Source organism: Grampus griseus (assembly GCF_964374135.1).
Source record: "Grampus griseus genome assembly, chromosome: 1".
Lineage (NCBI taxonomy): Eukaryota > Metazoa > Chordata > Mammalia > Artiodactyla > Delphinidae > Grampus > Grampus griseus.
Genome location: NC_139017.1, coordinates 50,257,799 through 50,273,501, shown reverse-complemented (window position 1 = coordinate 50,273,501; position 15,703 = coordinate 50,257,799). Strand labels below are relative to the sequence as shown.

Sequence of the window (15,703 nt, the reverse complement as noted above, 5' to 3'; positions counted from 1 at the left end):
CAGCCCCAACCGGGTATAGGGCAGCATCCCATAAACAAACACATAAGTATTTCTGTATTGAAACATATAATTGGTCTTACCAAGTGGATCACGATTGAAAATAGTCTCTCATTAGTTCAGGTCAAATTTTGCAGCCAAAAGAGTTTGTATTGGGACTTCCCTGGTGACACGGTGGTTAAGAATCCGCCTGCCAATGCAGGGGACACGGGTTCGTAGCCCTGGTCCGGGAAGATCCCACATGCCACGGAGCAACTAAGCACACTCGCCACAACTAGAAAAAGCCTGCGCGCAGCAACGAAGGCCCAACGCAGCCAAAAATAAATAAATTTAAAAAAAAAAGAGTTTGTATCAAACTTAGGAAAAATCTTTCAGTTGCAGAGCTTTTGGGATTTTGGAATTGCTGGTAAGAGAATGTGGACCTATAATTTGAAATGAGAATGAGAAATTGCCCCTCAGCATTTTCTGTTCTGAAATCCATATACAAATCAGCATCACCTCTGCTTATTATTGAAATATTTTCTAATCTCTCTAGTGTATAAAGTTCAGCAAGCCTTACTGGGGTTCTTCTATACTTGCAGTCACTGGGGTGGGGGGGAGGGAGGAATTAAATTCCAAACAGCTGAAAGTGATCAAGACTGAAAGTTCCCTACTAGTTAAGAGACAAGGGCTGGAACTTCTGCTCAAGGTAGGCAGCAGGGCTACAGAACCTCTTCCAATGGGGTGGAGGGGCCAGGGAAAGGCGGCCAGTGAGAAGCCTCTGGTTTGAACACCCTGAGCCTGTCTGGACATCCTGTAGGGCAAGCCTGCCAGGAGTCTAACTGCAGAAGGATCTGCACAGCCTCCAGGGAGAACTCAGCCCAAGTGAAGAGGGAAGGTTCAGCGGCTTGTCAACATGTAGTGCCTCCTGATGAAGGGCAAGGAACCTTGCTGAGCCTCATGGTGTCAGACACTTGGATAAATGGATTCATGCTGTGTCCTCGCCAGAGGGAGCAGTATCAGAGTGAGAAACTACAAGAACCACACCCTTAACAATCCCTGAGGAGCAGTCAGAGCACGATTTTGCATCATTAGTGAGGAGGGCTTCACTGCGCAGCTTCATCCCTCTAGGGTGGAGCCAGCAGCATCAAGGCATGGGGTTCTCAGCACAAACATGACCACAGAGACGAGGACATTGGTGGATGCCCTGGGACAGTTAAAAGACTCTTTGCAAACATTTAAGACATCCTGGAAGCCTCCAAAAAAGTGGTTAGAAACTTTGAAGAAGAAATTCTATAATAATGCAGAGTGGTTGCAAATATATGCTTTGGAGTTTTGAGTCCCAACTCTACCATATATTAGCTGTGTGATTTTGCACAAGTTACACAACCTGTCTGATTCTTAGTTTCCTCATCTGTAAAATTAATAAAAATAATGATTATCACACAGAGTTGTAAGGAGATGAGATAATGGATATAAATTGATTAGCAAAGGCCTGGCACATGGTACACACTCAGTAAATGAGGGCAGAACAAAAGAAATAACATGAACCTAGTTTTATATCCAAACTTCTAAGTTATACCTGGCTGAAAAGAAAAAGATATATATATAGATAAATATATATATAAAATCTGTATCTATATCTAGACAGATAGATAGATAAAATGTGAGTTAATTAATTCAAAACTTCTCCCTAACTACTCATTTTCTCTCTGCCCTTCTTACCATTTAGGAGATTTCAAATATTTGCATTTTAACACATTTTTCTCTTAGGAAGCTGAGTCCTTTGCTTATGTTTCCTAGCAACACCCTTCAGAGGAAGGTAAATAGCAATTATGACCTGGACGTGAGTAACTGTAGGAAACTGTCTGGCACAGGGTCATATAAGTTCTTACTGAAGCTTAGTCTACAATATAGCACCTTCATCTTTTAAAGTGTTATCTGGAAGAAGCACAGGATTACGTTAAACTTACATAACTGCACACTGGGTTCTTTAACGTTTGGAGAGAAAAGAAGACATTTCTTAATTCTGATAAAAGCATTTTTAAAATGGTTTTAAATTGCACATAACGAACTCCCCAGATGCCAAAGTAGAATATCAGAGTCTCAGTATAGAAAATGTTCATTGCAAATTCACTGACATTTGCTCAGCTGGTTACAAGTTACAGCACAGTACTAACAAACTCAAGTCAGGGATTTCATTCTAAGGGGCAATCTTATCTATAATAATAAATAACTCAGGCTCAACAAAGACATACTGCCTCTCTAACGCCAATTAGTTAAACCTAAGAACTGGGTACAACACATCACAGTTGTTAGAAAACTATTCAAGCCACAGGCCCTGAGAGTAGATCAAAGGTATTACAAAGGATCACAATTTCTAAAGAGACTTTGAGTTTGGAAGGGGGAAAAAAAAAAGAATAAATCACTGAAGAAGAATTTATCAATGAAATTATCCTTTTCATAAAGGCCTAATGGGACCAAGGGAAAATTATAAGTGAAAAAAAAAATTACAGCAGTCCACATGCGTTCAAAAAGATAATAAATAAATAAAGAGGTTTAAGGGCAAAGATATAAAGGTCCCAGGAGACAATTGCAATTTCTCAATTCAGGCGCTACAAATGGTCACAAAGCCAACTGACCTCTGCCTTCTTAGCAGCCAAAATTCCAATGACTTTGGTCGAGACTCTAGGGCATTGCTAATGTCAAGCGCTTGGCAAAGAGTGGAAAAGGAAGAAAGGACTATCACTCAAGATATATGAAGCCTTCATATCTCACCAGCCTTAGGGATGGAGACCCAGAGCCATCTGATACTTGAGACCTCAGGCAATGCTTTTAGTTCTTCTAATAATTAAATTTCCTTTGATGGAGGCTAAAGACCAAACTAACCTATAATGAATTCCATGTCAAAGCAAACCATTTATTCTCTTTTTTAAAATTACTCCAATGGTCTTAGCAAGATTAAAATCTTTGCAAGGTTTAGGTACACGTGAGATGCATGTCCTACACAGAGAATCCAAATTCTCATCTAAAGATACAATTCAATAAAAACACAACTGGGCTCCAGTTAAAAGATTCTAATCATCCAGGAGAAATGTGATTGTGGCTGCACTAAATCAGCCTCAGTGGCGATAGAAAGGAATGTGAGAAATATTTAGCAGGTAGACCAGCATTAACTAGGTGGAGGGGAGGCAGCAATATTTCTGAAAAACTGTGTATATTATGTTTTGGTTTTCGTTTTTTTTTGCGGTACGCGGGCCTCTCACTGTTGTGGCCTCTCCCGTTAGCGGAGCACAGGCTCCTAACGCGCAGGCTCAGCAGCCATGGCTCACAGGCCCAGTCGTTCCACAGCATGTGGGATCTTCCCGGACCGGGGCACGAACCCGCGTCCCCTGCACGGGCAGGCGGACTGTCAACCACTGCGCCGCCAGGGAAGCCTTATGTTTTTCCCAATTAAATCACATTTTAAACTCAGTAGGAAAGAGCAACCATTAATGAAATCCCACAATGGATCCTTTGTAAGTTAAAAAAACATCTATTTTGTAATGCCAATAGTATTCCCTCTCCCTCTTTTCTTTTTTTTTTACTGCAACCTTTCACAGTAGGTGAATATCTTAAATGTGGTGACTGTCAGGAATTTAAACCGTCCTTTGGTGTTCATTATTTTATTTGAATAGTCTGTCACCTCCCACGAGAATCTAGGCTCCCTGCTGCATCCACGGTACCTAAAACAGTGCCTGGCGCCCAGGAGGTGTTCATTTGGTTGAATAAGTGAATAAAGACTTTGTGAAAACGCAAATTTGCATTTTATATACTTTTCACATATATCTCTCTTTCACTTAATAGTGTCTTTATTTCTTTTTTGGGCAGCTTCTGAGCCTAGTGAATACCCTGGAGTTAGGGTAAAAATGAATGGTAGAATATTTAAAAAAAAAAAAACAAACTAAGTTTTTGTTTTATTATCTCAACTAGTAAATAAGGAGTAAAAGGCTGTGGGAAGTGGTAATTAGATTAGTGGCCTTTCAACTACAGGGGTAGTACTTGAAGTCTACCTTGGTCAACAAGCCTCAAAAAATATAAAAGTTTTATTGATAAAACACTCAGATACTATAACAAACGTGATAAAACAATTTTGGTATATAATAAGTAGTAATTCCAAAACTATAGTGCTTAAAGTGGTTGAAGAATGTTAATTCATTCCATACATTTCTGAAGAAATATGAAATAGTACTCAAAGAGTGATAATTATCAGATAATGTATAAAAATCACACTTGGAAAAAATATTCCTTCTTTCAACAAACATTTCTTGGATACCTACTATGTGCCAGGCTAAAAATACCTACTATGTGCCAGGCTAAATCCTAACTACGTGTGGCAAACTACTAACAAACTGTTATCAAGACACGCCTACGCCTCCTTGCCATTTAATAAATATTTATTAGTATCTATCATATCCACTACGCTAAGCACTAGGGATACTTCTATAAACAGGACCAACACTATCTCTGTCCTGGATTCTAGTGGAGGAGAAAAGAGAAGAACCACCAAACAGTGAGGAATTACAATAAGGACATAAAGGGCCAAGAAATAACAGGGGACCCCACTGGATAGGGTGGTTGGAGAAGGCCTCTCTGAGGAAGTGACATTTAAGCTAAGCCCTCACTGATGAAAAGGACACAGCTCTGGGCAGTTTTGGGGAAAGAGCACACCAGGCAGCAGGAAAAGCAAGTGCAAAGGACCTGGGGTGGGAATGAGTGTCTAAGAGCAGAAAGATGGCAGCATGGCTTGAATATAGTGAGCAAGGGGCACAAGTTGAAGTCAGAGAGGCGGGCAGAAACCAGATCACATAGACAACTATAGGCCATGGGGAGAAGTTGGGATGTCATTCAGAGTGCAACGGGAAGCCATTAAGAATTTTAAACGAGAAAGCAACATGATCTGATTTGCAGTTTTATAAAGTCATTCTTGCAGTTCTGTGAAGAATGGACTAAAAAGAGGCAAGAGGAGAAAATGGGGAGACCAGCTGGGGGGCTATCACAGTATCACAGGCAAGAAATGACAGTGATTTCGACTAAAATGCTAGGAGTGGACCACAGATAGAAAAAAAGTGGGTGAGAGAAAAAAAAAAAAAAGAAGTGGTTGATTCCTAGAAGTATTTTGGAGATGGGAGAACTGACTGGATGTGGGGAGTGAAGGATGGGGCATTATCAAGGGCAGATCCTAGGTTTCTGGGTTGAGCAGTTAGATGGATGGTAGCGCCATTTACTGAAATGGGTGATGCAAATTACTGAGATTTATTCTTCATATACTGTGTGTTCATTCCTACCTAAGGGTTACCAAAGACATTCCAGTTGCCACATTCAGTGAATCCTTGAAGTATTCACTCTCTCTTCATCTGACACAGTTAAAACTTCTTCCTTAAAACTTCACTCTCTCTCAGTTTCCAAGACACCACACTCTTCGAGTTCTTCATTTACTCAACGAGCGTCCTTGTCAGGCTCTGTATACCCCAAGACCCTGTCCTTGGCCTTCTGCTATTTCTTTCAATACACTCTTCCTTGCTGACCTCATCCAAGCAATCCATAGCTTTAACTACGACCCACATAAAGCCTCCCAGCTCTCTATTTCCTACCAGAACTTTCTCCTCACCTCTAAAACTATCTACCCAAATGTCCCATTTCTACTGAGATATATCAGCAGCATCTTAAACTCAACATATCCAAAAGTAACTTCACCATCCTCTTCTTCCAACACTCCTTTCCCCTCATCCATGATCTTCATCTGTGAAAAGCCCTACTTTCCAAAACTATGCCCAGCTTTCCAAGCTCAAAACCTTAGGGTCATCTTACACTCCTCTCTTTCAAGTCCACATCAAATTGATTTCCAAGCCCCACCAAATTCACTTTCTAACAAGCTCACGGATATGACCTCTCTTCATAACCCACTGCTTTAATTTGGGTCTTCAATCCTCCTCCTCTGGATTGTTACAATAACCCTCTGGTTTCTTCAGCCTCACACCATTCTATCTCACACTTCACATCTCGATAAACACAGAAATCCTTCACAGGCTCCCCACAGCCCTTAGGATAAAATTCAGCCTTATGAATGGCAAACAAGGTCCTTTAGGAGTTAGTGCCTCTGGCTGGCTCTCCTGCCTCAATTCCCACCATCTCTCTCCTATACACGATCCAACTTCTCACGGCACTGACCTACCAACAGGTTCATTCATGACTCTGCCTATACTGTTTTCTCCCAACACCTACTTAGCTTAAGCAACCCTTTCTCTAGCAGCCTGAACTTCGGTCTGAGATGATGACTCTCCTTAGTGCTCTCACAGCAAACCATTAATGAAAGACTTCTCATATTGTTTATCACACTTTGTTTCTCCCACTGAACGATAAATTATGTGAGGCCAGGGACTGTCCTTCCTAAAATACTTTTTGTGCTTAATACTTAAAAAATGCTTAGTAAATGTTTGCTGAACAACTGTATGTAGATCAAACTTGAGAAGACTTTCTGTCAAACATGAACTGCTATGTACAGTTATTCATGATAAGAAAAGGTAGCTTGAAAGAAGAAACATTCGATAGTTTTCTAAAATTAACCAATAACATCAGCTGCTGACTTTCACGTATCAGCATTCATCCTTCATTACGGAAGAGCTATATATGTCCAAGGTGTATATAGATGTAATTCTGATGATCTTTTTGTATTAGTATCCATAAATATTCAGTTTTTCAGTTCTGCTACTTTTTAATACCTTGAGTTTAATTAAGATTACTCTGACTGCTCTTGTCCTCAATAAAGACGGGTGTCTGCCTCCTATGCATAATAATTCTGTCTGAACACACAAGATTTCTGATACACCTTAGTTTTAAGCTATTTCCTACTTCTTCACTTAAAACATGAATATTACCACCATCACCACCACCACAAACCCCCCATGCTTTTTAACCCTTTTTTTCCCCCTCAGGAGAGACATTTATACAGAATGGATTGTCTTATATATACAAAGTATATCTTCATCTATCAACCTCCAGAGGGTGGGGGGGACTTTTACGTTTATACTTTACAGCTCCTGGAATCATTCATTAAATGGTATTTTTCCTGGCTCCAAAGATTACATTAAGAACTTTTCCATGAAAGTAATTACTGAGTATACTCATGTTCAGATATTGTCATGCAACTGACATTTCGCAAAACAAAAGAAATGAACAAGGCTCCGTGGTGTTTTAGGAGTTGGCTCTCTTTATAACCATTACTTAACCACATTCTGAGACAGCAACAAGTACTCTGCTTTGAACAACACACACAAAAAAAGTCCTGTGGTAGACACCACTGCAGATGTCCGTAAAACAACTCATCCAATTCAATAAATCCAGCCTGAGGTTTACTTTATGTCTCACTCATGAAATCTGGCAAGGAAAAAAACGTGTTTTTTTTTTTTAAGAAAAATGAACCTTTTAATGTCCTATGTCTTGTCAAACTACGGTGACTAGGACTGTAATTATTATGGATTGGACCAAACTCTTTTAAGCCAGGTCACTCCAGTGGTATTCCCAGCTCTTTGCATCCTAACACAGAAGTAATGTAAATTTCTTCCTGGTGCTCTGCAGACGACAGAGATGAGACAAATGAGACTCCGGGACCCTTCTATCTCAGAGGCTTAAAAAATGCGCTGGAGAGCACTGGAAATGGAACTAACAAGGTAAAACAAAACAGTCGCTTAAAAGGGAAACAATCAACAAAGGCCCTACAAATGAAAACCCTGCAACCTTCCGCCACCTCCCAAAGGTGGAGAACGCCAGAAGCCCGGGTTCCTGAACCGGAATCCCAAGCGGGCCTGGGCGACCCAGAGTCGCCAGGCGGAGACGGTGGGCGACTCAACGAGGGCGCAATGCGGCCTCCCGCCGGGCCCGCTCCCCAGACAGCCCCCCAGGAATGAGCAAGGTAGGGAGTTCTCCCCGCCTCCTCCACACGTAGGGATCCAGGAAGAAGAAAGAGGCTCCGCGCCCCTTCAGCCCGTCGCGGGGTCCGCCGGCTCCGTTCCCCGGGCCCCAGGGCGTGCAGGCCGCGCCCCCTCCCCACCTCGGCGCCCCGCGCGCGCAGGGCCCGCCACCTGGCCCCGCCGCCCCCGCCATCCCGGCTTCACTCACAGAGCCCGAGCGCCACCGCAAACACCGACCACAGCCAGCGCCTGCGGTCTGGGGATGCAATCAGTGCCCCGGCCCCGGCGGGCGCTGCCATCGTCCTCCGGCCGCAGTCGCCGCGGCTCTGGGCCCCGGTCCCCACTGCGGTTAGCTCGGCTCCGGCCCGGGGGCTCCGGACTCGCCGCCGCCCGCGTCTGCTAGCACCTCCACGCCGCAATCCCCGCTCGCGGCCCCAGCCGCTGCCAGCCAGCCCTCCGCCCAGACCTCGGCCTCGCGCCGGCCCCAGCTGTCCGCTCATTGGCCTGCTCCGCGCACTTTGAAGGACTCGATTGGAAGGCACCGAGTGTCCATCACTCCCTCTCTGCAGGCGGGGCCCCGCCTTTTCGGTCCCACCCAGGCTCCTTATGCCGGCGCTGGAGGTCCCCGGCTGTCCGAGGCGACCGCCGCCAAGCCCTCTGCCTGCCTGCCTGCCTGCGTGGCTGTCCGCTGGTCTGTCCTGGCCCGCCCGCCCCCCCTGCCAGCGTCTCCTCTGCCTCTTTAAGGGTCCAGTCCTCCAGATCTATGCATTGTCTGTCTTCGCCTGTTTCAGCTTTTCCCGGTTTCTCTGAGCCTTACCTAAAGGAAAAGAAGCAGTTCGTTTACAAAATTAAAAAAACAAACAAACAAAAAACAAAAAACGAGGGCTACGATGGGGAGAGACTTCTGATTCAGTCGTTCAGATAGAACACATCTCTCCCCTTGTCCTGTCTCTAAGGCCTGTCCTTTGCCTGGATCAGATAATTTATGTGTGCATATTGAGAAATCTACTAGCTTAAAAAGAAGTCTCCATCTTGTCTGAATCTCCTCTTAGGAGACCCCTGTTTTGGTTTAAAAAGGGTTGGGAACGGGGAACTCTTTCCTACTACCTGGAGCACAAATGAATGGGGTTTTGTTTGTTTTGCTTTTGTAAACAAAATATCCCTCGATTTGTCAATAAAAATTGTCACATTCCCCACCCAGACTCTGAAGTGCCGTTCTGAGCCGGCTCCACTTGGCTACCTTGGCCCAGAACGGTGTCTGCCACTTACTGGTTGCCCAATAAATTCTGGAAAGTGTTTGGAAGAGTCCTTATGAGAACAGCCCACAAGAGGGAGAAACGGAAGGACAGGAGTACAAGAAAAATGAGGGTGAAGGAAAAAAAGGAAAAAATCCAGATGGGAGGCCAATAGTGTGAGAGAAGGAAACAAGTATTAGACAATTAGGATGAGAGTGGGAGAAGAGCATGGTGAGAGCACCCAAATGCAGCCCCTCATTTCAGGGTTTTGTCTCAAGTCAACCTTATGAACACCTTTCCTGATATTTTAGCTATTTTACCCTTATAGTTCAGCAAACTCATAATAATTACTTTAGCACTAGTGAGGGAAAACTAAAAGGAAAAAGAACGATTTCACTCTATTTCTCTCTCAGCAAGATCCTCATGAAGTGTTTCTGGAATGTCATAGGTTGGAAAGAATACAAATGCATTAAGTGAGCAATTACTATGTGCTGTAGAGGTAGAATACCTAGACTTTACTCTCAAGAAGCACAGAGTCTACCAGTCAGTGTAGCAAGCAACTACTGAACTAAATCTTTTTCAATGCTTGAAGAGAAGGTCGAACAAAGGAGAAACCGTAAGGCCAACAGGGACAGTGGTTCTCAAAGACACATGTTATGTTAAAAGCTTCTCCACTGACTGTGATGTACCTCAATACAGCTACCTCCCTCTTCTGAGAACCACTGGCCTGTGTGGTGTCTGGAAAAGATGCACAGAGGATGTAGCATTTGAGGTGGATTTTAAAGGCTGAATAAATTTTCACCAGAGAGAAACAGGAAAAGCAAACTCAGAAACAAGAAAGCAGTATCAAAAAAAAAAAAAAAAAAAAAAAAGAAAGCAGTATCAGGTGCAAGGAATAGTGGGTTAATCCTGTGTGGTTTGGAACTTCAGGGGGAGTGAGTGAAAGAGGGGAAAGAGAGAATGCTGGAAAAGGAGGCTGTGGTAATATTTTGAAGAGCCTGGGGTTGTCTTTATAGTATAGGCAGTGGGGAGTGATGAGAGGGAAGTGACAAGTTCAGATCTGTGTTTTAAAAGGGTGACTCCTGCAACAGACAAGGCAAGAGTGAAGAGAGCATGAGATAAGGTGTTGGCAGTGATGGTGGAGAGGAAGATGAGGACTGCGGAAACATTTCACAAAAGGAATGACAGGACTGGGTATAAATTAGATGGGAAGTCTAATCAAAGACAGATGTGACCTCCAATTTCTAGCCAGAGTGGTGAATGATGCTACCAGTTAACTAAGACTAAAAACCCAGGAAGAAAACCTGGTCTGTGAGGAAAGCTAATGAGCTGGGCCTTGAACACAGCTGAAAGAGCTGAGAACACCCAGACAGTCAATCAGAAGGCAGTTAGATATCTAGGTGTGGAGCCCAAGGAAGCAACAGAAGGGCTACCGTGAAACTGGAGCCTGCTGGGGCAGCAAAGTGTTTCCACAATAAACAATATCAGACCATCAGTAGATACTTAATAAATATTTGTTGACTGAATAGAAGAATGAATGTTTATTGAACTAATCTAGAGAAGTTACAAAGAAAAACAAAATCATGTGAGGTTGTTTTAGCCATAGGCCTTGTATTGTAGTTTCTGATTCTTCTGTAGAGATAGTAAATGGAAAACAAACAAACAAACAAAAGCTTTGGATTTCAATCACTATTGTGAGCCTGAAGTTCTCACTCAACAAACCTCCTCTTCAGATACCTCCTTCTTCCTCCTGGAAACTCCTCTTTCCAGCTCAATCAGTCTAGGCATACAGTCAGAATCAACCGAAGACTTTCCATCAGGTGAGAAAAGTCATTTTTAATGGGCTGCCTTGCCTCTAAAAAGAATGGGCTCCTTGGGGAGAATCTTCGTCACAGAGTCAGTAAGAAGGAAAATCATGTGCAGAGTCTTGTCTGATAATAGTTACCTATGTGCAGATCCATTGGCCTCAAAGACTTCCCGCTCCACGCACTGCACAATAAATGCACTAATAAGGAGGGGTTTTGCCTTGGGAACATCTCAGGGTGTTAAGTCTTCTCTTAATAGAGATCAGATAGGGGGCACCCAGGAGCAACTAGTGATGGCAAATATATATGGACAGAACTTTCTAGACCTGGAATTAATGGGAGAAGTAGGAAGAGGGTGTCAGGCACCAAAATTTCCGACATCTCTGTGATTGTAGTAGAATTCTCTTCCACCCGCTGTACTCTCACTGGCATTCTCTCCTTCCTTGTTTTTTAAGATCTGTTGCCAGAAGAAAATGGAATGCTGTGATCTGTGGGTGGTGATAGCAAGCCATTCCAGGATAACTGAGATTTGATGAATATGAGATAGAGTCAAAGGTGAATCCCAGGCCACACCGAGAAAGATTTACCTGGTGCTAAACCAGTTTCATTAACATTTCTACAGAGAGAATGTCTCAATCCAGGAAAGGGGTTGCATTTTTCTAGGAACTTTTTGAAAATCTGAAAATTCGAGTGTCCCTGGGCACCAAGCTGGGGGAACATGGGTAATGGGGTCTTTAGGGTTCATTGTATAGAAGGATATGTCACCAGGCTTCTTCATTTACTGTGGCTGGAATAAAATGTTCTTCAAGCTCCTCTGTCTCCCTGTGCCTTGCTGCCACCTATGTACTACTACTGCCTCACCTATGAGGGGAGAATGTACACTGGAGAGAGAGCACAGGCATTCCTCTCACCAGGATAGAGACATTTCTCACTGTGAGTTGGGCAATTGATATCCTGAGTTTCGTTACCGTCAGTCTTCCTGTATCACGGTTGGGGGGGCAAATATGATACTCTAGTGGCACCTGCAGCATAAAAGACAAACCCTTTCAATCACTAGAGAGAAGTAGGAGTAAGAAAAAAAAAGCCCTAAAATGATAATAACTGTAGTAAATTCAAGTAGGAAAGATGAGCATAGCGACAGACCTCTTGGTAACTGTAGAGTTGGAGGTTTCCAGAAAACTGAAGTGGTTACGTTATTTTACCTAACGAGTTATATTTTGTAGTTTCCTCATTCTTGGGAGAAATAGAAATTTCTTAAGTGTCCAGGGCACATTTTTTTTCCAGTTAGGTTCTGATGAATAAACTCTGCTGGCATCTAACGAACATCTTAAAAGGTATTCTTATTCTCCTTGCCTTGGGCCCTAAGGAGGACTGAAGACTCAAGTTAGGGCAGTTTCCAATAAAACAAAAGGTGGGGACTGAACGTTGGAGCTCCAGAACTGCAATTTACTCGTATCAAACCATAAGAAGAAAGTTGACAACTCAGAGTCTGGCCCATAGCGCTTCTAAATGTTTGTTGAACGAATGAGCAATCAAATGAATGAATAAACTGGAGAATGAATGTTATATGACATAAAATAAACAAATAGGCCTGTTCAGGATAGTCACCCTGTCTACTTGTAGTTTCCTATCTGGTTAGTTATTTGCTAAAGTTGCAATTCACAATTAGTGGTTGTCCAAATACCAAAATTTGTATTTTTAAGGGATTTGGAACAAATGGTGGTCATTCAGAAATTATTCACTGAGCACCAGTTTTGCCAGCATAAGCCTCAGTACTGAGTATTTAATAATTCAAAATATAGTAAAGAAGCCATGCGTTAAAGATATTGGGCACCAATTATATAACAATTGGTTGTCAATTATACAGTCGAATTCAGTGTTGCTGTTCGTGTTGATGTCTTGTCCTCTAATAAATAATGATTAGAGGAGACAAGACTGCAACCCAATTATATACCACATAAAATTGGTTTTAATATGTTAAAGGATCTTTTTCTGAGAAGGTCAGAGTTTGGGATTTATGGAAAAGAGAGAGAGACAGATTTTCCAGCTGAAGAAAACAGTTTGAGTAAAAACACAGTGATGGTAATTTGCAAGGCTGGAAAGGTGGTGCTTTGAACACTAGGATGAAAGGTGTAGGCGAGAAACGGACAATTTTACTACTATTGGAAAGAGCAACATCCTGAACGCAGCAAGGGAGAGAATCTGGAATCCGCCTGCCACAGGGATATTGCCACACACTCACTGCAACTTATCAGCCATAAATATAAATGGAATTGTAAATATGCCACTGGTAGTGACACCGTTGTTTTCTTCTCTGTCATTGATTTTCAAAGACCAAGAGAGAAAAGAAAGAAAATCGAAAACACAAGAACGCGAAACAGCTGAAGGATATAAACATATTACACGGATAACCACTTGGGGGCGCGGGACTAAGTAGTTCCTCCTTCTTTTATAATGACGGAAAGCAGTGAGACACGACGGCTCGTTGGTCTAGGGGTATGATTCTCGCTTAGGGTGCGAGAGGTCCCGGGTTCAAATCCCGGACGAGCCCGCCTTTTTCCTTCTTCAGGAATTAATAATTTCTAAAGAAATTAATTTTAGAATAGATCCATAAATGTAATAAATACACGTTGGTGGAAAATACAAAGTTGAGACTTTTTGAACTTAGAGCACACTTTACGTTCAAATACCATTAAAAGACGTAACATGAAAACGTAGAAAGTTTGCTAACCATGTAATACTTTGAAAATGCTTGTCCCCATTCCCGCCAGTTTCGGAGTCGAGCGCTTGTGTTAGGGACTGAGTTCCAATCTCGATTGCCTACAGGTGCGGTTTAAACTTGCCCAGGCCCGCGCATGTCCGCACGCACAGCGACCGCTGGAGGAGGACAGCGCGCCCCATCACCCTGGTGCCGCTAATCCACGGCGCCCCCTGCTCACGTTTGGAGTGTTCGAGGGGTGCCCAGAAGTCCGCACGAGGCTTGTCTTTTTTCCAATACGTGTGTTTTAAAGGGTACAAGCATTTTCATACCTTGCCCTCAGACGTACAAAGACCACATACTGAACGAATTGATCTCATCCAATCCTTTACTTCCTAAAGCGAAGACGATGAAGATTCGAGCTCAAGGGACCGGACTAGTTTCATTTCAGCCTCTAAATGAGCCGTGTGAGAAAAAGAAACTGTTTTAAATTTTAGGCGTAGACAGAAAAGGTTCGGGCTCGTCCGGGATTTGAACCCGGGACCTCTCGCACCCGAAGCGAGAATCATACCCCTAGACCAACGAGCCGCTCTCCGCAAAAACGCTCCCAGCGCCTCTCTTCAGCCTTGCCTCGCCTCTGGCCGCACTGCCTGACTGACCCCAGCCGGTGACCCTTCTTTTACTCCCCAGGTCTCTGGTCGAAGACCCTCCTCGCCTCCTAAGGAGCGCCAGGAAGGGACGTGCACTTTGCCCCGCGGGGCCGGTGGTATCACCCAGCGCCCGGGCTCTGCGCCTCGGCCTGCGGCCGTCCGCCCTCGATCCGAGAAGCCGCCTCCCCAGAGCCAGGACGGCCCCTGCAGCGCGGTGGCTGCTGGGCGCTGGGAGCCCGAGCTAGGAGGGCGCGGGCAGGGCCCCTCGGACATACTGGACGCCGCCGGGTGTCCGCCGCCCAGCGTCTCCACGCTGCCAGTTTCGCTCCTTGCGGGGAGCTCCCGCCGCTCTTCACTCAGACCATCCTCAGAGCACTTGGCTGTGTGCCGCGTGCCCCACCCCCGTCCCCATCCCAATCCCCTGTGCTGCAGCGGGACGACGCTCGCGGGTGGGCGGGGCGGGAAATAGCGCGGAGGAGCGGGCGAGAGATGGGAAGGGATGCACCTTATCCCTGGGAGGGAGTGATGAAGCGAAGAATTTGCAAAGAAGAGAGTATTAACAGCTAACTTATTTCGAACGTTCATTTTGAGATCCTGCACTCTTTTTAGGCGTTTTACATGTACTGAACTCACTGCATATTTGTAACAATTTTCCCTTAGTTACTACTGTTATCCTCATTTTGCAGTGAGATAACTCAGGCCACACGGCGGCAAGGAAGTGGTAGCGCAGGCACAGGAACTACCGAGGTCGTGGAAGGTGGGGTTAATAGCGAGGGCCGTGAAAGGGGCTGGGGAGCAAAGGGGCAGAGTTGGGTGCCTTGGTAGCTTGGAGGAGTGGAAAAGGCTGTGGTAGTGGGCAGGACCTTCGCTCTGGCGCCACCCCACCTCCATCCCCTACTGTAATAGGGAAGAACAAATCTGACTCACTGGATCTGTATCTTTTACTTTAACGTTTGTATTCTATTGCTTTTGTTACAAGTTAATTACTAAAGGGCTGTTGCCTGTAGCTTAAAGTACACATGATGGCCCATCTCTGGTAACCCTGCCTCCCATGCCTGAAAGTTAAGCTAAAACACATTTGTTTAAGCTCACAGGAAACATCCTGACCAGGGCCACCTGTGAATGGCTGCAGGAAAGAAGGAAGTAACACATCCGTTCCAGAGTCTGGCCAGAACCAGGAAATGTTTGCAATAACTTCTCTCTCTCTTTTTTTAAACGTTACCTCTTATATGTTCTGGTATAATGTTATAAGTCATAATTCTAGCTATTACTTTAAAATGTATATCTCAGAAATAACTAAATTTCCTTGTCAATTGCATTATTATGAACTTTCATCAAATCTTTAACCGTGGTCACTTTTAAGTCTTTTGTCATTTACAGACAGTTCTGG

The 15,703-nt window shown here is 44.0% G+C and overlaps 1 protein-coding gene across 4 annotated transcripts in view; it reads right to left on the bottom strand.

Moving 5' to 3' along the window:
• Positions 1-8,357, bottom strand: part of MPZL1 (myelin protein zero like 1) — a 62,226-nt gene extending 53,869 nt beyond the window's left edge. For 3 of the 4 annotated variants that reach the window (XR_014296726.1, XR_014296727.1, XR_014296728.1), the window contains exon 1: positions 8,134-8,346. Coding sequence is in view for 1 of the 4 variants with exons in the window: in XM_082654184.1 (XP_082510310.1) it covers positions 8,134-8,224 (91 nt within the window). In the remaining 3 variants the exon portion in view is untranslated. Of the gene's footprint in view, positions 1-8,133 lie in introns of all 4 variants that reach the window. The other variant, XM_082654184.1, reaches the window with a different exon arrangement.
• Between the last annotated feature and the right edge of the window lie 7,346 nt (positions 8,358-15,703).